Below are 21,912 nucleotides of genomic sequence, written 5' to 3' on the forward strand. Positions count from 1 at the left end.
CTGGAGAACCTTTCAGGAAAAAAAAATGGAAAAAGTTCTTTTTGAGAATCAATGGCTGTTTTCTAAGCTACCGGATGAAGTTATCTTTTAAATACATCAGACACTGATTTCATTTTAAATAACTACTTTTGTAGTACAGATAGACAAGTTGCCATTAAAACCACTCTGCTAGGCCCAATCTCTGCCTGCATTAGCAAACAAGGCAACAGATAGGAGTGACTCTGTAGAGAAACCCATTGCAAGGCCCAGCATCCACACTATGCATTTGCAAAGTTCTGCTCTGCATGAAGTTCTCATGTAGGCTTGCTGACTGTCCATAGCACATGGGAACATGGTAGGTGTGCTCCAGGAACACATTCACTGCTTCAGTCTCAAAGGGAATCCAGCCAGTGTGCTCAGAAACAACTTCTCAATGGGAGAAAAAATGCACCGAGTGCTGAATGATCTCACTGCCCCTTTGGGAGGGCTACACCAAACCAATTCTACAAGACATGCTACTGCTGAAACGCCCTGTAAGAAGAATCCACTGAAATGGCTACAGAGCACTGAAGGCTGACAATTTGAAAAGGGTTTGGAATCAGAGATCACAGCTGCCCTATTATTCCTCACCTTTAGCACTGCAGTAAGAAACACAGTTCATGCACTCCCCAGCCTCAAAGCCAAATTGCACATCTGGGGAGAGCACATAGTTCTCACCTCGGTCCAAATCCCAGAACCTAAAGGTACATAAAACAAGAGTTAACAATGCTTCTCCTTCCAGCTATCTTGCTAAACTGTCAGGATGACTTGTACAAGGCACTAATCTGCTATTTCCTTAATCACAGAACGAACTACATTGGAAGAGATTTCAAAGGTGATCTAGTTCCAGCCCTCCTGACACAGCCAGTAGGTCAGGCTGCCCAAGGCCCATCCAGACAGGTCTTGAGCACCTTCAGGGATGGGGCATCCACCACCTCTCTGAGCAGCCTGTTCCAGCACCTTACAACCTGTCACTGATAACACATACATACTTAATTTTTAAAGTAAATTGCCAGCAGCTGCCTCTGGAATGAGAACTTCTTAATCTCCTGTTTGCCTTCGACTTTTCAGGATGCAAGATATTTTGTGAAAGGAGTCAGAAGCAGACCCAGTTTTAAGGAAAACAACAAGAAAATGAGGCATAGCTGCAGTATTCTCCCCCCTCTTTTGTGGCTCCAGTATTCCCTATTTCAACCTGTAGCCCTTCGGACTGCTGATATATTCTCTAGAACTAAACATTATCAAATTCCTTCTTGCTCAATACTTGGTCTTTATCACTTTGTCACAACATTAACAGATTCTTCCTGGCAGTAGCAGGCAGAGACTCAAACAAGTGAACCACAGATGTTAATGGAATTCCCTTCTTCCTCTCCTCACCCCTCAGATTCAGAGGAAATAAATACAGTAAGTCACAGTAAAGCCACAACAACCCCAGGCGACGCTGCAGGCTTGGGGCGGTGTGGCTGGAGGACTGCGTAGAGGAAATGGACCTGGGGGTATCGATTGATGCTCGGCTGAACATGAGCTGACAGTGTGCCCAGGTGGCCAAGAAGGCCAATGGCATCCTGGCTTGCATCAGAAACAGCGTTGCAAGCAGGAGCAGAGAGGTGATTGTTCCCCTGTATTCAGCACTGGTGAGGCCGCACCTCGAGTACTGTGTCCAGTTTTGGGCCCCTCACTGCAAGAAAGACATTGAAGCCCTGGAACGTGTTCAAAGGAGGGCAACAAAGCTGGTGAGGGGTCTGGAACACAGGCCATATGAGGAGAGGCTGAAGGAGCTGGGAATGTTCAGCCTGGAGAAGAGGAGCTCAGGGGAGACCTCATTGCTCTCTATGGCTGCCTGAAGGGAGGTTGTAGTGAGCTGGGGGTCGGCCTCTTCTCTCATGTCATTAGTGATAGGACCAGGGGGAATGGCTTCAAGCTACAGCAGGGGAGATTCAGGCTGGACATTAGGAAGTATTACTGTTCAGAAAGGGTGGTCAGGCACTGGAACGGATGCCCAGGGAGGTGGTGGAGTCACCGACCCTAGGGGTGTTCAAGGAAAGGCTGGATGTTGTGTTGAGGGACATGGTTTAGTGGGAGCTATTGGGAATAGGTGAACGGTTGGATTGGGTGATCTTTTAGGTCTTTTCCAACCTTGGTGATTCTATGATTCTATGATTCTATGATTCTAAAGGCAGAAGGGGAAAAAAAAAACAATGTAGTACTTTAAAAAGACTCCAGAAAAAGTAGTTTTAAAACTACATAACATTATAACATACCAGCATGGCAAAGTAACATAGTATTCAATGAATTATAGAAAGAAATCACTATAATACTTGTGTTATATTCCAGTAAAAGAGAAGTCCTAGAAAATAAGCACTTTTTCCTGCTGTTATTGCCATAATTATCATAAGAATCGGACAATAAAGATGGAAAGAACAGCAAAGTGGCTTTCTCATGTCAATAAGGTAAAGAAAACCAAACACCCACACAACCCAAAGAACTCAAGAGACTAGAAATCGCTTGGTCAGATTTCTCATGTGCAGCAAGAACAGCTTAAAAACAGGATTCTTACCTGAGTACTGTCTCACCCATTGCTGTAACAATAAGGCTATGGTCTATTAAAAAGATGTCTGCAGAATTACCAGTTTTCCCACTCAACTTCACCTGTTAACAAAAGTGAAAACAGAAAAGTGACAGAAGGTAGAATCAACACTCTGAATGTCTAAGCATCTGAATTGTACAGTACGACCCCAGAGTTCAAATGTAAACCCTGACCTGTGTGATGATTCATAGAGACCAAGGAGTGACCACCATTAAACCATTAAATCAGATGTATAAATTCACAAAAAGAAGTTTTGCAGTCAGGCAAGCAGGTAAGGAACAGTGTTTCTTCTTGTATTGGATCTCCTGGGATTTGGTAAGTATTGTGTTAACTGCAGAATCATAGAATGGTTGCAAAGGCCCACAGTGCTCATCCAGTTCCAACCCCCTGCTGTGTGCAGGTCACCAACCAGCAGCCCAGGCTGCCCAGAGCCACATCCAGCCTGGCCTCGAATGCCTGCAGGGATGGGGCATCCACCAATTAATAAAAAGCTGACACTCCTGTGACACAGAAGTGCCCACCCTTTTCTGATCTTAGTTGAAGAAAACCAGAAAACAAATATGAAGGCCCTTCCTCACTTCAAAGCAGTACGCCCCAACAGTACAGCATTTTATCTGCACGTTGGTCAAGGTGGCTGTACCTGATGGAAGATGTCAGTTTGGTTTTCAGCCCTACACAAACAACAGTGTAGTGACACAGAAGTAATTCTATGATTAAAGTCTTCTGGGACTTCTGCAGCTGCAGAGGACACTGTCACAAAGTGAGAACAAAGCCATCTTTCAGGCTTACAGAAAAAGAGCATCACAACAAGGAAGGTACTGCTCCTGCTAATCTGAAATAGGCAACCGAGCAACTGATGGTGATGAAAACGAGGACATATAACCTGTAACTATTTCTCCATGAAATGTTTTAACAAACACTTGATTGCACCAAAATTACGCATCGATTTTAAGAGCATCACCTTTTAATTCAGTAAGACAAGGAGTAAAAAAACCTAACAGGATCACAATGAAAGAAACTAAGACAAAACACAAGAGCAAGACAAAAACCATCTCTCCAAGTTCAGTAGCACACTCCTGTTTTACCTTTAAATGCTCGTATATTTGGTCTCCAAGATATCAACAGAGAAAAAAAGCTGATTCATTTCTGAGTGAAGGAAACAATAATTTTAAAAAATCCTAAGAGGAGATTAAATATTGCAGCTCTCCTTTGTTGTCTGACTCTCACCTTCATGAGCTCCTTGGCATCTCCCTCGAGAGTAACTGTATGCAAGGACAACAGCAGGTTCTCCGTTATTACAACCAATGCATCTTTTTTCTCCATGAACAGAAGCTTCTGTACAAGGTTGTCAGCTGACAATATGTGGCTTGTCTTTCCTTTCTCATTCATGTAGTGCACAGAACCTGTAGTACACATGGACATTTACACAGCTCTTAGTTAACAACTCCTGTAGCCATAGAAATTGAATTTGCTCCTTGCTACTTCAATAAAATAGTCCTCGAGTGCTAAAAGAAAAACAACCACAACTGTTGTCTCACAGTTTGTCTCTGGATGTGGACAGTGACAAGAGCTGACTGTGGCAAGAAATCAAAATCATTCGCTTTCGCTCACCTAGAAAATCCAGATGCAAACCATTTAAGTGGCATCACAAATACTGTTCAGTTAAAAACACTTTCTGCATATGTGTGCAGGGATGCAAAGGCCAAATGATGGCTTCTAAAATCTTCAGTTGTCATAATTTGTGAAAGAACCTAAGAATTAATACACTTACAGCAAAGTTTAGATTAAAGAAGCCTGAGCACATGGAGTTCCTCATTGTTCAGAAACACCCCAGTACACAGCGAGCAGCTTTTCTACATGAGTTCCACAAAATACCAGGTAGGGTAGCAGTGAATCAGAACAAGCAAACACGATTGTGTCTCACCTGAAACACTTCAAGCAGCGTGCACTGCCCAGTTACATGGTGGCAATGCCCAAGTCCTAGGCAGAGCTAAGCAATGAAAAACCCTATAGCACCTAGCACTTTGCAAATGGGATTACTGAAACCACCTGCTGCAACTTGACAGATGCCAATGTTATAGATATACCATTTCCTAACAAATATATAAATGTGGTATTTCAATTTGCTGCAAGTTTAATTTGCCCTGTGAAATGAAACATGCCCAAAAGAAGCTGAAGTAGAAAACAAAGGCGTAAGTCTGACCACCGAGGATCTATGCTGAAATGTTGTACCTAAAGGGTAACATGATGTAGCTTTAAAAGAATCTTTCCATTTATGGCTCTCTACACATCATCTCCATTACCTACATTTAAAAAGTTCCAAACTCCTGTCCCACCTGTGATCATACTGCTAAATCTTCTACCTAAAATAAACACTGAAGTTTCTCTTGTTCAAACAGTTCTCCAATGCAGTCCTTCTTATCGCACAGAGAAAGGCTTATTGCAGCCATCCTTTGTAACAGCCCATCATCTACAGAACCTGGAATTGGCTCACAGACAGCATTCTTCACAGCACACGTGCAAGACAAGGGAACAGATCCCTGCAGCTACAAACAAAAGTCCACCAGCAGGAAGCTCAGGATGCCTTACAGACCCATGTTATCCCCAATGCCTGTGCCAGTCATCTCAAATGCTTTGCACTGAAGATTTTTTGTGGTCGTGAGAGTATCACAAAGCAACCTTTCAGAACTGCTAACAATCAGGCATCCTTTCTTTAGATCAGTATCTTGTGTCACATATTGTATGAATTATTATTTTTTAACTACATTGATCAGCATTTTGAGTGCAGCAATGGATCTAGGCTTGTACTTAAAACAGAGGTTTACCATCTTTTGAGGAGCTCCACTGTTCATTCCAGTTTAGCTTTAAATGATGCTGCTCTCCTGGCTTTAGTCAAGTCAATTCTGAGACCTTTTACAATTGCATTCGCAATGTTTAAAGCATTAAAAACGTTAAAGCAATAATTTAATTTTTTTATTAGAACAAGTTTGTGATGAAAAATCACAACTGCAGTTCACATTTAAATGCTATGAAAATGTTCACTCATTCTGACAGACCACCCTCTAGAATAAGAACCGAGTCCAAATGACATCAACCCGTGCAATGAGAAAGCTCAGAAAAGAAACCATCAGTGCCCTACGGTAGAAAATTAAAGTTTAAACAGGAGGCCTGGAAACAAAGAGAATTTTGAGTTCACCCACTTGCAGGACTCCGAGTCTGTCTCTAGATGGGGATGTGTACCAAATCAGCTGCTAACAGGCACACAGCGAGCCAGAGATTTTCATCCACCACCTTTGCATTAAAAAAAAAACAAAACGTGTCCTGTAACCCTTTTAAATCTGAACGGTTCATATTTAGGAAAGAAGCTTACACCTCCCAGATGCAATGAAGGCAGAGCCTGCTGCTGAGCAAGGTCAGCGTACCGCTAGGCAACGACGCAACTGTAAGGCAGTGAGCGTGCTGGTGTTCATCATGGAGTCTAATTCCACTACCATAATGAACGTAAACACTGAATCATGCTGTAATTGAGCTGTAGAGCCAGCATAACTTCAATAGTTTTTGGAGTTGTCAGCACTTGAATGGAAAGGATTATGTATTCATTACAGTGATTGCCTCACACTCTAGCTCTAGATCCAAGAGGTAAGCAGGAGACAAAAGGCATCATGAAGAGGAAGAAAGTTAGTTGGTAATTGTAGCAGAAATGCTAACACATTCCTGAACCAGTGATTCAGTACCTGGTGGGAAAGCAGAGCCAATCCAGGGGAGCTCAGGTGCATGCAATACATTTGGCTGACCAGAAGGGGTGAAGCCAAGACCCATCCCTTCCCAGCCCTCATTTAAGGGCTGGCAATGGAGGCAAAGGTATCTCATTGGAGATCCCTGCTTACCAGAGGCCTTACAAAGGTAAGCAGTTTTTCTTCCTTCATGTCTGCAACTGCTGCGTTTGGGCTTGTTCTCATTTGCTGTAGCTTAGGATTGTGCCACTCCCTATTACTGCTGTACTTTCCACCATGTTACAGCATTACACTTGGTGAGCCAGTCAGACACTTATTTAGGATGGATTATCTAAAAAAAAAATTAAAAAATGGTGCATTGGATGTTCACTGGGACTACTAATACACTGAAAAAGGAACTCCCAGGGAAAACTCGGAGATTCCCGGGTTACTCATGGCTAAATTCTGCACAGATTATTGAACAGTGGGGACCTATAAGGGCCAGTGCCCCCATCGTTAAATCCCCTTCAAAAATGGCTGACTTCCTGAAAGAGTGAGGACAAAATCTTTTGATAACTGACCAAAGAGTTGCAGCAGCATCTGCTGTGGCATGGCAGCTGCTTCTCACTATTAATGCACATCATTCCTTGGAGGAGGAATTAGAAGATGAGAAAAAGCTTTAAAAAGCACATACTAGACAACTGGAAAAGAAAATCACACCTTTGACAGGGCAAACTGCCCCACCTTTAAATAGAATTTCCTCTTTGAAATTAAGACCCATGTCATTAGAAGGAGAAGAAGACTTGGACCAGCAGGATCCTTGGATCCTAGTTGAACCCAAGAACAAAAAGAAAGCCAAGCAGACTAAAATCCAGCTAGAAGACCTGGGAACCTCAGATCCTCTAGAAATATGCCCGGTAATAACTCAAAAGACAAAGAAACTCCAGGACAGACCAGCAGGGTGGGCACCTGGAGAGTTGCCCCCTGCCCACACCACACTGCAAGCAACAGCGTGTCCATATGCAGCTGCTGAGCTTACGGACTTGTTGCAAAAATTTAAGCAAAGACCCCTAGAGAGCATCCCAGCTTGGCCTTTGAGATCATAGGGTATGGGGGCTGAAAATGTAGTAAATAATGGGCCTGAGATTTCCAAACTTGCATCTGTTACCACGCATCCGGCTCTCAGGCTGTATGCAAAGGAATACATAACAAACAAAACCATTCCTTAATTCAATGGATAATGGCAGCACGTAGAATTATGTGGCCGAAGAAAGGTATGTACTGCTAAACGCTGGTTTATGGACCTCAGAGGAAGAACTCCAAAACTATATGAGAGAACAAGGGATGAAGGAGGTCATTCATAATAACACGTTTGAGAGTCCTGACCTGGTTAAATTCTCAGCAGGGATGAGGGACCTCATACTACAACCAGCCCCTCCCCACCCGTATGGCACACTGATGTCCATACTGAGCCCTTTAGTGGCCTTAGAGGCCATCATCCAACAAGCTGTCCAATGGGTGGCTGATCTAGAGGAGACAGAGTGCTTTCAGAACAGGTGAAATATCCAAATGTTAGAAAGGGCCAAGGTCCACTATGCAACTAAAACTAGGAAACCCACCCCACAGACACAATAGGGACCCATAAGGGTATCCCGAAAGCAGATGTTTAATGACTCAATCCAGGCTGGGGTGCAATTTGCTGAAATTGATCACAAGCCCTATCGTGTCCTCCTCCAGCTATGGAGACGCTTAGAGGACAATCAAAAACTTCAAAATCACCCCAAAAAACCCGGGGTGAGAATTACTGAAAAAATACCAACAAGAAGATGGAACCTGGAAGATCTCCTAGCTCCCAATAAAAGGAAAAACTTCCTCAGGTGGCCCAGGCCACTATGCCTGAGCTGCCTGAAGAATAAGAATTGGCAATTACACAGTTACTTGCATGATACGGGATGCCAGCTCCCCTGCACTTAGAGCTCCCAGATGGGACCAGAGGCCCTCTGTTGAATTGATGACTTTTTTGGTCCTGAAAGAATATACAGCAAGTTATGGCACTAGTTGACATAGATGCAGAAACGTCAGTTATTTCTGGTGATCCAAGCAAATTCCATGGAGATGGGGTGATGATTGGTGGGTCTGGGGGCCAGACCATCCCTGCAACCCAGACATAGAGGTTGGAGGTTGGGTGTCTCCCACCCCACGAGTATAAGGTGTCTGTTGCCCCAGTCCCAGAGTACATACTGGGTGTAGACATCCCATGGGGTCTGACTCTCCAGATGACAGTTCAGGCTGAGAAAGGGATGTATTAGCATCCAGGTGGGGCAGGTGATGTTAAGAGGCCATGCAAAACTTAAGCCTGTTCACTTGCCAAATACATGCCAAAATACTAATACTAAACAGTATAGACTCCTGGAGGGGCAACGAGAAATCTCTAGAATGCTGCAGGAGCTAGAAAATGCTGGGATCATAAGACCTGCACATAGCCCGTGTAATTCCCCCATATGGCCAGTGGGGAAGTCAGGCTGCACATGGAGAATGACAGTGGGTTACAGAGCATTAAATAAGGTTACGTTTCTTGTTCATGCAGCCGTACCCAGTATTGCCTCTCTGATGGACACAGGGATGGAGTAGGGGCATAAAAACCTACCACTGTGTCCTAGACTTGGCAAATGCATTCTTCACTATTGCCATCCATGAAGAATCCCAAGGTCGGTTTGCATTTACATGGGGAGGCAGGCAGCAGACCTTTCAGGGCCTGCCACAAACGTGTGTGCATTCACCAACCTGTTGTCAGGACAGGCCCAGGCACTGGGTATATTCAGTCCTACCCTTCCAGCCAAACTAGATGTCCATGGAACTCAGGATGGGTTTGGCTGGGGCCTATGGCAGTTCCAAAATTCTCTTTGAACTGCAGTTGGGTTCTGGTCTCAGGTTTGGCATGGAGCAGAAGTGAGGTACAGCATGACTGAAAAACATTATTGGCTGCCTATTCCGTATTACAAGCAGTAGAGCCAATAACCCAAACAACTGAAGTCGTAGTTAAGACCACCTTGCCAATTCAGGGCTGGGTGAAAGATCTGACCCACCTTCCTAAGACAGGAGTGGCCCAAGTACAGACAATGGCAGATGGGTTGCCTATCTCGGGCACAGGAATAGTCTGTCTTCATCACCACTGAAAGAAGAGCATCACTTTGGCCCAATGATGTATCATGGCTATGTGCCAGAAGAGACAGTGATCTCTCCATCAGAGAAGAGTCCCATTCAAGAAGGGAAATATCTCATTCCTGAAGATGCCTGGTATACAGATGTGTCCTGCAAGGTAACTCCAGCAAACCTTCTGGTTTGAAGATGAGGATGGTCAGAGTAGCCAACGGGCAGAGCTGTGAGCTGTGTGGATGGTTATAACCAAGGAACCCCCGTGATGATATACTGAATATCTGCACAGGCAGTTGGGCTGTGTACTGTGGGCTCACCCTTTGGATTGCACAGTGGGCCATCCAGGAATGGACTACCCACACCCAACCAATCTGGGGCAGAGATTTGTGGTTGGACATACAGAATGTGGTTAGACACAGGACTGTACATGTCTACCACATTTCTGGCCACCAACCTCTACAGTCACCAGGAAATGGTGAAGCCAACATGATGGCCCGAATTGGATGGATTGAGGATTCACCATCTGAGAACATCGCCCATTGGTTACGTCAGAAGCTGCAGCATGCAGGATAAAAGTGGGCAGCTGCTAAAGCATGGGGACTGCCCATACAGCTATCTGACAACGCCAAGGCATGCTGAGACTGTGATGCTTGCTCCGGTATGAGACAAAGACTGTTGCCCTAAACATCAGCCCATCTTACAAGAGGAAACAATCCTCTCCAGCAATGGCAGGTCAACTACATCAAGCCCCTCCCTCAATCTGAGGGGGCAAGATATGCCCTGACCTGAATCAACACAGCCAGCAGGCTAATGCAGGCCTATACACTGCCAACAGTGAACCAGGCATAATACCTTCAGAGCATTCACCAAACTGATGGCTGCCTACAGGACACCTCGAGTCATTGAGAGTGACTAAGGAACTCATTTTACTGGTGGTACAACTCTGGGCAGAAGAAAACAACACTGAGTGGCAATTCCACCTGCCATATAATCCGATGGGATAGACTCTCAGTCCCTGCTGGGGTGGACAAAGAGACTCTACAAAACCCTGTGGGACCTGAACAAAAGGCCTAGAGACAGCAAACCCTGTGCCCTAAAGATGCTACAGACAACATGGGCCTCCCCACTTAGGATCCAAATTGCAGGCACAGATAGTCGGGTAAGACCCCAAATTGCAAAGACAATAATCTGCTCACTGCCCCTGAAAACCTAGAACCCTGTACCCATAAAAAAGAATGGCCTTGGAAGTTGCAAATTAGACCAAAGTTGTGTGGCCTACTTGCACCCTGGGGGAGATTATTGGAGGTTGGAGGATCTGTAGTCCCCCCAGTAGTAGGTACATGGCCTGCAGGCATCATGGTCAGCACTCTGGTTTTCATTCCTAAGGGGACCTTAATCATGGTCCTGTGACAAATCTGGACTCCCCCTTTGGTACCCAATATAGTTACAGAGCCTTGATATTGAGCCAACGGGTATGGTACATCTGGCCAGGACATGCCCTAGTGCAAGCTTTAGTACTGACCCAGGACAGGAACATGGCATGTATCCTGCTGTGGAGGGCAGGCCTACACCTTCTGGTACTTCCGAAACATCTGTGCTGTCCCCCAAGTCTCTTCTGATCACCGGGAGTGGCAACATGACATCCAATGTCACTGAAAGATCAGCATAACACCTGGGGGTGGACTGTATGGAACTGATGAAATGCAAGCCAAATCTTCCCTGGTCCAAGCAGCTGTGTGCCTCCAGGAAACCATCGAGTACAGGCCCACAGAGGAACATGAATTTCAACCATGAACCAATCATCAATCATCTCATTTTGTCAACCTACACTGTGACAGGCAAATTATATGAAGCATCATGGTGTACTGGATCACTGTAATGGGAAAGGCTTACCTGCAACCTGCTCCATTGAACCATTGGTTCAAGCCATGAAGGAGTGGAATGTAGCAGAAATCTAAGTCATTAAACTGTTCTGAACCACTAACAGGCAAGTTCACAGCAGCTGAAAAAAGTGTTCTTGCTCTTACCATCAGTCAAGGTGACAAAGAAGGACAGTCCTTCCTGGAGTCCTATTTTCAAAGGTCCTTCTGTTCCAGCTTTTCTCCAGTTAAACATATCCAAGGCTTTCTCATCACCACTCACAGCAGCTTTTGCCAGCTGTAGGAAGTCTCTGCAAACAAAAGATACTTCATTTCCAATTCCCTACATAACAGAATACATTCCATCCTCAAGAAAGGAATATTTCATAGAACTGTAAAGAGAGAAGAAAGATGTTTCATGCACTGGTTTGAAATCAACTAACTCGCAAAAGATATAAAGCTCATTTAGTACCAGTTTTCACTTGTATTGCTTCACCCTTTTTTCCCTAAGCATTCTTTAAGCATTATTATTTTTAGAGAGATGTGAAACAATGTCCCGGACAAAGAAAAATCTGTTTGTTTTTTTTTTTCCATAATATTATACCTTATTACTACTTCTTTCTTGAAGAGAAAAGACAGATTTAAGAATTCAGTTATTCTTGCCAATAATTTCATGAATAACTGTTTCCAGTGTGCTTTGTGCTTTTCTAATTGGCAAATGTCCCTGATTATGAAGAACTAAAGAAAGAAGAAAGAACAGCAACAGTGAGAGGGATGTTGACAAAACGAAAGACTTGTCACTGCGTGCAGAACACAAACAGCCTCTGCTGCAAATAGAGAGGAAGAAAAGCTTGGAACCAGAGGACAACTACAAGGACAGTTTTGTATTATTATTATTTATTAAATCACAGAATCATAGAATTGCTCAGGTTGGAAAAGACCTTAAAGATCATCAAGTCCAACCACACCCAACCATAGTACCCTAATTCTTACAGCCTACACCTACATCACATCCCTGAGCACCACATCCAAGTGGTTTTTAAACACATCCAAGGATGGTGACTCAACCACCTCCCTGAGGGAGCCTATTCCAGTGCTTAACAACTGTTACTGTAAAGAAGCATTTCCTGATATCCAACCTAAACCTCCCCTGGTGAAACTTAAGGCCGTTTCTCCTTGTCGTGTCACCAGTGAGGAGAGACCAGCCCCACTCTCTCTGTAATCATATTTCAGGTATTGGAAGAGGGCAGCAAGGTCTCCCCTCAGCTTCCTTTTCCCCAGACTGAACAGCCCCAGTTCCTTCAATCTCTCCTCGTAGGGCAATTCTCCAACATATTCTCTTCACAGCCTTGTTGCCCTTCTTTGGACCTGCTCCAGCACCTCTGTGTCCTTTCTGTACTGAGGTGCCCAAAACTGAACACAGCACTCGAGGTGAGGCCTCACCAGTGCTGAGTACAGGGCAGGATGACTGCCCTGGTCCTGCTCACCACTCCATTCCTGATCCAAGCCAGAATGTCCTCGTCAAGATCATTAATAAAGATGTTAAATAGAAATGGTCTGTGAATAGAGCTGGTCCACCTGCGCTGCGGCAGGACACAGCACTTACTCGCCAGGAGGGGGCGGTCGGAAGATGCAGTGCGACAGACATTTTCCATAGTCGTGTTTCAGCACGGGAGGACCTTGCACTCGACCTCGCTGGTCCATTCTCCATAGAAACAAGATACCATGCTAAAAAGAAAAAAAAGACCGCGGTTAATTCATCACACGTTGCACATATGTGAGAATCCAGTCTCTAGAAGAATCACAAGTTAAAGAAAGCAAGGCTAGTTAGCTAATTAATGCAACAGTAGTCAATGGAAGTTGATGCTGGAAAATAATTGCGCCCCATTTCTTTCAGTCTGATTTTAAAAGAATTTTGAGTGACAAAATTTCTACCATTTCCCAGTGAAAGAACTTCATAGCCTTGCTGTCTGCCCCTCCCTTAACATTTGTCTAACTTTCACCTGCTTACTTCATTCCAAACAGAACTTCAATCTTACAAACAAATCTCAAAATTTCAAATGAATTTCATTACGACAGATTGCACTCTTAAGATTTAATCTGGTTATCAACTGAATATAAAAACTAGGAATATATATTCACTGTCTTTTTTCTGTTCAAACACATACTTTCTATAACATGTATTTGCAGTGTAGGTGAGAACCATCACACAAACAATCCCAGTTTGTGCCTTCTCTGCAAGGAGGAACACAAGCACACACCAAAGTGCAACCACTGTGCAAATCTTAGAGCCTGGTGCAGGTTTTGGAGGTAATAAGCATTTGGCAGTGCCAGCTCAGAATGCATAGAGCCCCAGTGACTAGAAAATATGGATGAAGAAGGCAGAGATGCAAAAAGCATCAGCATGTCATGTGCCTGAACTGTCCCAGCAAGCTGACCTACGCTGCAGCTTCACAGCTGGAACTTTATTATTTATTTTTGTTACTATGTTCATGCTTAGGGAAACAAATGGCATTTGGATGTCCTCTGTATAAGCACTGCATGAACAAAACAACAACTTGCGATGCAAAGTTCAACCTCATTTTGCTTCGTTAATGCAGGCAACAAAAGCAGTGGTATTACTGACCCTACACTTGTTTTAGGGAGACTTATTGTGATCCAACACCAAGAACCAATTTGAAAAAGTCTGTTCCCAAGTGCCACATGAATGTGAACAGCAGTTACATTAACATATTCTCCACATAAACTCCCAGTTACTGTTTATCATCCTTCCTTCAGGCAACATCTTTTCTAATTAAGAGGATAAATGCAATCACGACTCAATGTTTAATTTCTGCATTTCTGTCAAATGCAGAAAGGGCAAAAGAATTTTAACAAGGATGATGTAAAATTACATTTCCCTCCAAATCATAGGTAAAAGTCTTGAGAACTGAAGCAAAATTCTTGGGCATGCTTAGATTTATCAGAAAGAATGTAACAAAGCACATTGTCACCATTTGCTCACTCAAGAGCTGACAAATCGGAATCTTCTGTGAATGCTTAGTCCTGAATAGTAGATATTTTATTATTAGCATCTCGTTTCACTACATAAAGGGTAACAAGCTTACCAATAGACTGATATTTCAACCATTTCCAAAGTATTTTCCATACAGTAAGTACAATTCATATTAGCGTACTGTTGAAATGCAAACTTCCTGCATGCACAGGGACAAGCAACTGAAATCACCCACACCTCAAACATTCCGTGCATCAAACAACCTGAAATCCTGACCTACTGCTCTAACCACAGAACGGCCTGGGTTGCAAAGGCCCACAGTGCTCATCCAGTTCCAACCCCCTGCTGTGTGCAGGTCACCAACCAGCAGCCCAGGCTGCCCAGAGCCACATCCAGCCTGGCCTTGAATGCCTGCAGAGGCATCCACAGCCTCCTTGGGCAACCTGTGCCAGTGCCTCACCGCCCTCAGCGAGGTTAGAGATGCTCATTTAAAGACAAATTGAAAGAAATCTAGAAAAGTTAACACAATTACATTTGTTTTCACTCCCTAACCATTTTAATTTGTACCTAAAGCAAGGAAATGTATCTCTCCCCTGCTCCTGCACCTATTCCCTTCCTTTGCAATCCACTCCGTGATGCTTTCCATCACAAGGCACGCACTGTATTCCAGATGAAGGTTTGACAGCTGAGTGCTTACCCTGTCCCCAGACACGAGGCGGGAGCCATTGCTGCTCCACTGTAGGATAGAGATTTTGGCGCTGTGGTTTGGCGGCACGGTGTGGAGCTCCTTGTCTTGTTTGTTAAGTATGACGACTTCTCCAGTCTCCCAGCCAGCTGCCAGGATCGGCCTGGAAGGGTGCCAGGAGAGCGATGTGACCTGAGAGCTTCTCTCCACGTGTGTGTCAGGCACGTGTTCTCCCTGCAAACAGAAACAAAGGGCACGATCAATGCAAGAATGCAGCTAAACCTTCAGATTTACTCCCCGGCCAACAAGATATTTTCTTGTCTAAAAGAACTGACTTGCATCAGAACATCTGGTAAGACACAAGAAGTGGCTACACCACGTATTTCTGGCTATTTCACATGCATGGGTGTGCTACGATATGCAGCACAGCCACTTGAAAATAGCTGCTGAAAACGCAGTGGTGTTAAGTGACAGCTTCCCTCTGCTTTGTAAGGCTATTCCTCCCTCACAGCATGCACAAAGAGCTCTCACTAAACAGGAGATTCCTACAAGAACGGTATGATGGCCCCCACCACATTTCAGTTTAAAAAAAGAAGAAAAACAATAAAGCTCTTCACCAGTAATACAATAAACTAAGGCTTAAATAGCTCCAAAAGGTAGGCTCTCCTCTGAGCATGGTTTGCTGCATTATTTCAGGCAAATTGTTTAACACCTCCATGTATTTATTTTCCTATTTATCAAATGTGGATGACAGTTTTTCATAACACACTCTGAAAGTTATGCATTTTATAGAATACTCATATTAACAAATGTCAGTGTTTTCAGTGCATCTGCTGCACCATTTCCCTAAATAGCACAGATTCTTATTTTCCCCTGGAAATGGTGCAAACTGAAGTGCTACACAAGCCCCTTGTGCGTAGCTTACGAGAGCAGCACAGCAAATAGCGGTCTACAGCCCTCTCAGATGCCATGAGCTGGGTCTAGCAACCCAAGGCAGGCTCAAGGGGAAGAATGATTTTTTTCCTAATTCCCATTATTGAGTACACTTCATTCCCTTTAAGTTTAAAAAGAGAAAAAAGAAGCACGTGGCCATTCTATTGTTAAGCCTAACCTGCAAACTGGTAAGCATCACCAGTAAAACTTGGAATTGCAGGCATACGTAATGCCAAAGTGAAGTTTCAGAGCAGCAAAGCTGCTGATTGCTCACCTGCTCCAGGTAGATATCCACACAGCCTCCTGCCGCTGTGCTGATGGAAGCGACTGCCAGGAGAGGTTGGACAGAGTGCCACGTTATAAGAGAAGGGGAGGCCACTGAATCCGGAGCCTCCGTCCGGTGATCCACATACACAGCCATGGCAGAAGTCACTGACTGCAAGTTTGCATGAGGAAAACAGGTGTTTAACAGGGAAGTATGCGAAAAACGGGGAAAAAAACAAAGCTACCACATCACCATCTTAATGCCCGTCCACCTTAATGAAAAAGGGCCAAGTGGTATTTTTGAAGAGTAGTGGGCAGTACGGAGCCTTCAGCCCACAGAGCACGGTGTGCACAGAGTAGCACCTGGTCTCCCAGTGGCTTACGCTGATTTATTTCAGAGAACATTCTGGTAAGCTCAGAGTTCTTTCAAGAGTATTTTGAGCACTTCATGTCTGAAGAGAACGATGTGCAGAGTGACCTACGGCTGTAAAGCCTCACATCTGAGCTTTCTTTCAAAGTGAGCTTTAGAAGTTGTCACCATTTTGGAGCTTATACTGCTGAAATCACCGGACCAACAGTCCGGTCATGCAAAACCAAAGCAACTTATCTTAACATCTGAATGAAAGCCCTCAATAAGCGATCCTTTTCCAAGGAAAATAAACCTGACATGGTGCTCTTCTCAGAAATGGAGTGGGTAATTCGGTCTTTGAAAGTTTACATATGAAAACTGGTTGGGGGATTTGTGTTGTACAATCTCATTGGCTTGGTTTAGAACAAACAGCCAGAGACAACCACCTTTTAAGCACCTCAGTTATTAGCTAAAATGCCAAGACCTGAGAAATAAAAGTTAAAATAACCCATCGAAGGTTTAAACAGTTCCTTGACACCTGTGGGGACGAAGATCTTTTATGACCACCTCAGACACGAGTTGCTGACCTGTAGGCACATGTAGGTAAGAAGATCTGCCCAGGTCACCAATCAGACACAGAAAGTCTCTTTAGTTTAAATATTCCATCACTGCTTAAAATAAAGATTTTTCTTTAAGAGGGTTGTCTTCTCCCCCCCAAAATAGAAAAATCAAATTCAGCACCTTTGATCAGATGTGTTAGAAAGATAGGCAATGTTTTTAAATAGCCTGGTGGTTCTGTACCTTGCCACTGACACTGTCAGCAACGTGAACTACACACGGGAACCAAACCAACATTATATCTGCATAATCTTAAAAATTCGTTATCTATCTTAACTGTTCAAAGAAGAAAGTGAAAAATGAGGACTGTCTTCCATAAGCGCTCCTGGCATGGCACGTCCTATTTTTTTCCAAGGTTGAAAAAAGAATTTCTCACAAAGTTCAGGTATGGAAGGTGATCAAGCCCAGCTATATGATCTCTTTAATCATAGAACAGCTTAGGTTGGAAGGGACTTAAAGACCTCCTGTTTATAAGCTCCCTTTAAGTATTGAAAGTCCACAATGAAGTCTCTTCTCCAAGTTAAACAAGCCCAATTCCCTCAGCCTGTCTGCATAGCAGAGCAGCTACAACCTCCGAGCATCTTCTACCCTTCCTACCCTGCCCCAGGCCTGGATGCAGCACTGCAGCTGGGGGCTCCGCGGGCAGAGCAGAGGGGGACAATCCCCTCCCTCACACGGATCACGGAGGATATACACGATAGACACTTTTGAAACAATGCATAGAAAGCTAACAGAGGAAAGCAGAGGGAGATTGAAGCTCAACCTCTGCTCCTGTTCCTACCTGGCCAGAGGAGCAGCCCCACTCCGGACACCAGTGCTGGCACGGCTCTGCAGTCCGGCCCTCGGGGAATCCTCACGGAGCTCAGCGCAGCGCACCCAGCACTACGAACCTAACACAGCCATCCGGATCCCGGCTGGAGCAGGTCGGCAGCTGTCCGGAGCTGTGCCTGGCTGCACCTACCAACCTAAAGAGGTACAATTTCACTGCAACGCACAGCTGGATGAAAAGCGCTGCCCTGCACGGCTCCGGGGCGGTTCCGTCGGGACGAGGCCCGGCCGCCGCTGCTTGGCCCCGCTACGCCCGCAGCCCAGCTCCCGGCTGAAGTCGCCTCCCCGCCACACCGCGTTCCGGCGCCCCGTCCCGCGCAGGCCGTACCCGCAGCCCGCTCTGCCTGCAGCGGCCGCGCCACCCGAAGACCGCGCTGGCTCCGATGCTCCGCGTTACCCCTGACAACGGGGCGGGGCCCTGAGCGGAAACTTCCGAAGCGAAACCGAAGAGCGACGGAAGCGGCCGACGCGGGGCAGCCGGCAGGGGCCGAGAGGAGCCGAGAGGAGCCGGTCCGGCCCGCTGGAAGCGCCACGGAGAGCTTCGTAGCTCTCGTTCTCACTGAGGCGTACATCGGTTATTGGGACATTTCGGACAGAAAAACGTCAGTGCTGTCAGAAAGCAGCACTGGTGGGAGGTAGCATTGCATGGGAACGCGCGTGAGCGTCTTCCACACCTTAACAGGAGTAAGAATTATCTAAAAAACGTGGACCGTCTTTGCTCGAGTGACCATTTCACAGCTTTCACATTTACCCGATTCCATTACTAATGCAAGTCCGGCCAATATCTAAATTATATATCTCCAGTTGTGCAGATTTAGATGGAAATTGGCGTTTCCTAGTAATATTCAGCAGAGAAGCCCTGCTGGAAGATGCTCATATCCTATTGGAGACATAAGCAGACCATCATCCTAGGGTGCTTTGATCACTGCCTTCAAGAAAGATGCCCAGTTAGCAGCTCTGAGGTCCCAAGGACGTGCAAAGAAGAGGCTCAGCAGCACGGTCACATGCAGTGCATTTCATCCCTTCCTCTAAGGGCTTGACCTCAGCTGCTGAGGAAAATAAAGCTGTGTGATTAGGCAATTCCTGCTTAGTAAGACATGAAGGATTAACAACAGACGTCTGACCTTTGGTTTAAATCCTCTTACCTGAATGGGGAAGGACTGCTGTACAAACACCGAAATCATCCATCATCGTTTGCCAGATTATTCAATTTAAGAGTCTTTTAAGAACGGATGCATTATTAAAATTAATAGCTAAACTAAAAGGATGACACCTACTTTGGTGATGGCTAAGAACTCTCAGAAATAAGTTTCACACTGTAATAAGCACAAAGTGCAAACTTAAGACCACAACATAAAACAAAATTAAGACCACCACAGACAATAAAACATCGAGTACACAGTGCATGCAATCTATATTCATTTCAAAACACACTGGAAGAGTAACAAATCTGTTTGTGTTCTTGCTCAGTCTAGAAAACCATGGCAACAAACACTGAAAGATTATTTGCATGTTGTATCTGCACAGGTTTGCACAAGCACGGCCTCCCTACCATCAAACAAATGAACGGTTCAAGTGCTTTTCAACATCTCAGCCTCACCCTGCCTCTCAGCTCTTGTCCAGCGCCTTTTTATTCAGTCTTTCTTTCATGGACATTTACGCACATGACTATTATACACCTTACCAGTCTACTTGAGGCAATGGGGCTACATACAAGCATACAAAGTTATTTACACACATAGGAACCTCCAGCTCTGAGCCTTTGGGGAACTGAACATGTCTTTGTGTGTTTTTGCAGAGCATCATTTAAATACATGGCACTATAGATGCAGAAAGCCTCATTTCCTGACGTGGTTAAATTTGCTTGTGGTTAAACCAAGTGGCAAAAATACTTGATACAGGCCATATGATCTCACGCTACATTATAATAAGACAAAAAAAAAATACTCTCTACAAACTAATTAAAGAGTGGATTAAAACACAAACCTCTGCAGTTGTGACAAAAGCTGGCTCTTCTGCGTTTACAAATTTCTAACAATAAACTTGTTACTCATAGCTGTGCTTTAGAGCGTATTTATAGAAGATGATCAAGGTGAAGGCATGCTTGAATTTAACATCATAAGATGGTTACTTGCAACACCAGGCAGGCCTGAACTGCCACAGTTCACCTGCCATTCTGAAGGTCAGATTGTTAAGCCGCAGACTTCTGCACTATAGCTTAGAATCATAGAATCAGTACAATTGAAAAAGCCCTCTAAGATCACCAAGTCCAACCACCAGCCCATCACACTGCGCCCATTGACAACACCCCTCAGTGCCACATCTCCACACCTCTTGCACACCTCCGGGGACGGTGACACCACCACCTGGGTGGCAGTGCCATTACCTCACCTCTTACTGAGAAGAAATTTTTCCTAATATCCAACCTGAACCTCCCCTGGCACAACTCATAGCCATTACCTCTCATCCTATCGCTATTACCTGGGAGCAGAGGCTGACCCCTGCCTCCCCACAGCCTCCTTCCAGGGAGCTATTGAGAGCAATAAGGTCCCCTGAGCTCCTTTTCTCCAGATGGAACCATCCCATTTCCTCAGTCTCGTGCTCCAGAACCCTCACAGCTCCATGTCCCTCTCTGGACACGCTGCAGGGCCTCGCTGTCTTGTCTTGCAGTGAGGAGCCCAGAGCTGAGCACAGCACTGTGGCCTCCTCAGAGCTGAGTGCAGTGGGACGATCACCTGCTTTTGACAATTTTGACCTGACAATTTTCCTTGAATGAACAGGAATAAAACAGCTTTTCCTACAGTGAGACCCAGGAAATTTTTCTAAGAGGGTATCCTTTCCACACATCATTTACCAACAGCTGCTGGGGGAAAAATCTGCACGGTACTTGTGCTAAGATTTGGAAATTGTTTTAGCTAGCCATTAACAAGAAATCACCACTTACATGCTGCAGTCACTGGAAAGCAGGCCAACACAGCAAATGAAATTAAACCCCTCTTAATTTTGTACATCACTGAGTAATGCTTCCTTCATTCTGGAGACGCTGAGAACTTCACATGAATTAAACTGGAAGCCCTGAAAGTGATAAACGTTTCCTACTGATTCCACATCTGCCAGTTTATGCATTTCATTTTCAACACTAAGGAAAAAGAATGAGCTGATTAAAGCTGTTAATTGCTAAGAAGAGTGCACCAGCCAGTGCCTCATCAACCCAACTCAACCCAACCTCTCCCTCTGTCCTCGCTCCAACTACAAACGCTGCTCTCCCTGGCGGGCAATGACTACAACGCCGCACGCAAAGCAACATCTCGCCGGCCAATGATATTCGAGAGCATGCCCAAGGCCTCCAACGATAGCGCTCTCAATTGGTTACCTTTCAGCCAATCGACAGCCAGATCTTGGGAATCGTCCCGCCCCCAGACGGACACCGGCTGCCACCTCTTCCTGTGCGTAAAGTTGTCGTCACCCGCCCCGCGCCGCGCTTTCATTGGTCGGAGTCCAGGCTGAGTCCCCGCCCCCCGCCTCGCTCCCGCGTGCCGTCAGCCAATGCGACGGTTTGTTTGGGGTCGCGGGAGGGGCGTGCCGCGGCGCGCCTAGCGGGGCCCGCGCGCCGCGCCCCGCCCCCTCGGCCCGGCGCAGGCTGACGAGGAAGCGGAGCCGCGGCGGCCCGGACCCATCGCGGCCCGCGTAAGGGCCGAGCCTGGGCGCCAGGGAGCCGCGGCTCCGGCCGGTGGCGCCACGGTTGCGGGGGAACCGGGGACGAGAGGTCGGCTGTCCGGTCGGGAAGCGCTGCCGCTCCCGCCGGCAGCGTCGGGAGGGCCGCTGGAGGCCGCGGGGGTCGCGGGGCGCGCCGGCCTCCCCCCGAGCTGGCAGCTGCGAGGCGCGGCCTGGGGGTGCCTGGGGCCGG

The 21,912-nt window shown here is 45.7% G+C and overlaps 1 protein-coding gene across 1 annotated transcript in view; it reads right to left on the reverse strand.

The window, feature by feature from the left end:
- Positions 1-18,371, reverse strand: part of IFT140 (intraflagellar transport 140) — a 78,688-nt gene extending 60,317 nt beyond the window's left edge. The window contains exons 1-9 of the mRNA XM_042835396.1: positions 18,334-18,371; positions 17,959-18,142; positions 16,221-16,382; positions 15,026-15,247; positions 12,940-13,061; positions 11,502-11,644; positions 3,833-4,008; positions 2,576-2,667; positions 610-716 (exon numbers count right to left, since the gene is read on the reverse strand). Of these exons, the coding sequence (XP_042691330.1) occupies positions 610-716; positions 2,576-2,667; positions 3,833-4,008; positions 11,502-11,644; positions 12,940-13,061; positions 15,026-15,247; positions 16,221-16,367 (1,009 nt within the window). The 5' untranslated portion in view covers positions 16,368-16,382; positions 17,959-18,142; positions 18,334-18,371. The remainder of the gene's footprint in view (positions 1-609; positions 717-2,575; positions 2,668-3,832; positions 4,009-11,501; positions 11,645-12,939; positions 13,062-15,025; positions 15,248-16,220; positions 16,383-17,958; positions 18,143-18,333) is intronic.
- Between the last annotated feature and the right edge of the window lie 3,541 nt (positions 18,372-21,912).

This window comes from Centrocercus urophasianus, unplaced genomic scaffold (genome assembly GCF_019232065.1).
Source record: "Centrocercus urophasianus isolate 14NV4802_14NV808 unplaced genomic scaffold, USGS_Curo_1.0 seq_51, whole genome shotgun sequence".
Taxonomy (NCBI): Eukaryota; Metazoa; Chordata; class Aves; order Galliformes; family Phasianidae; genus Centrocercus; species Centrocercus urophasianus.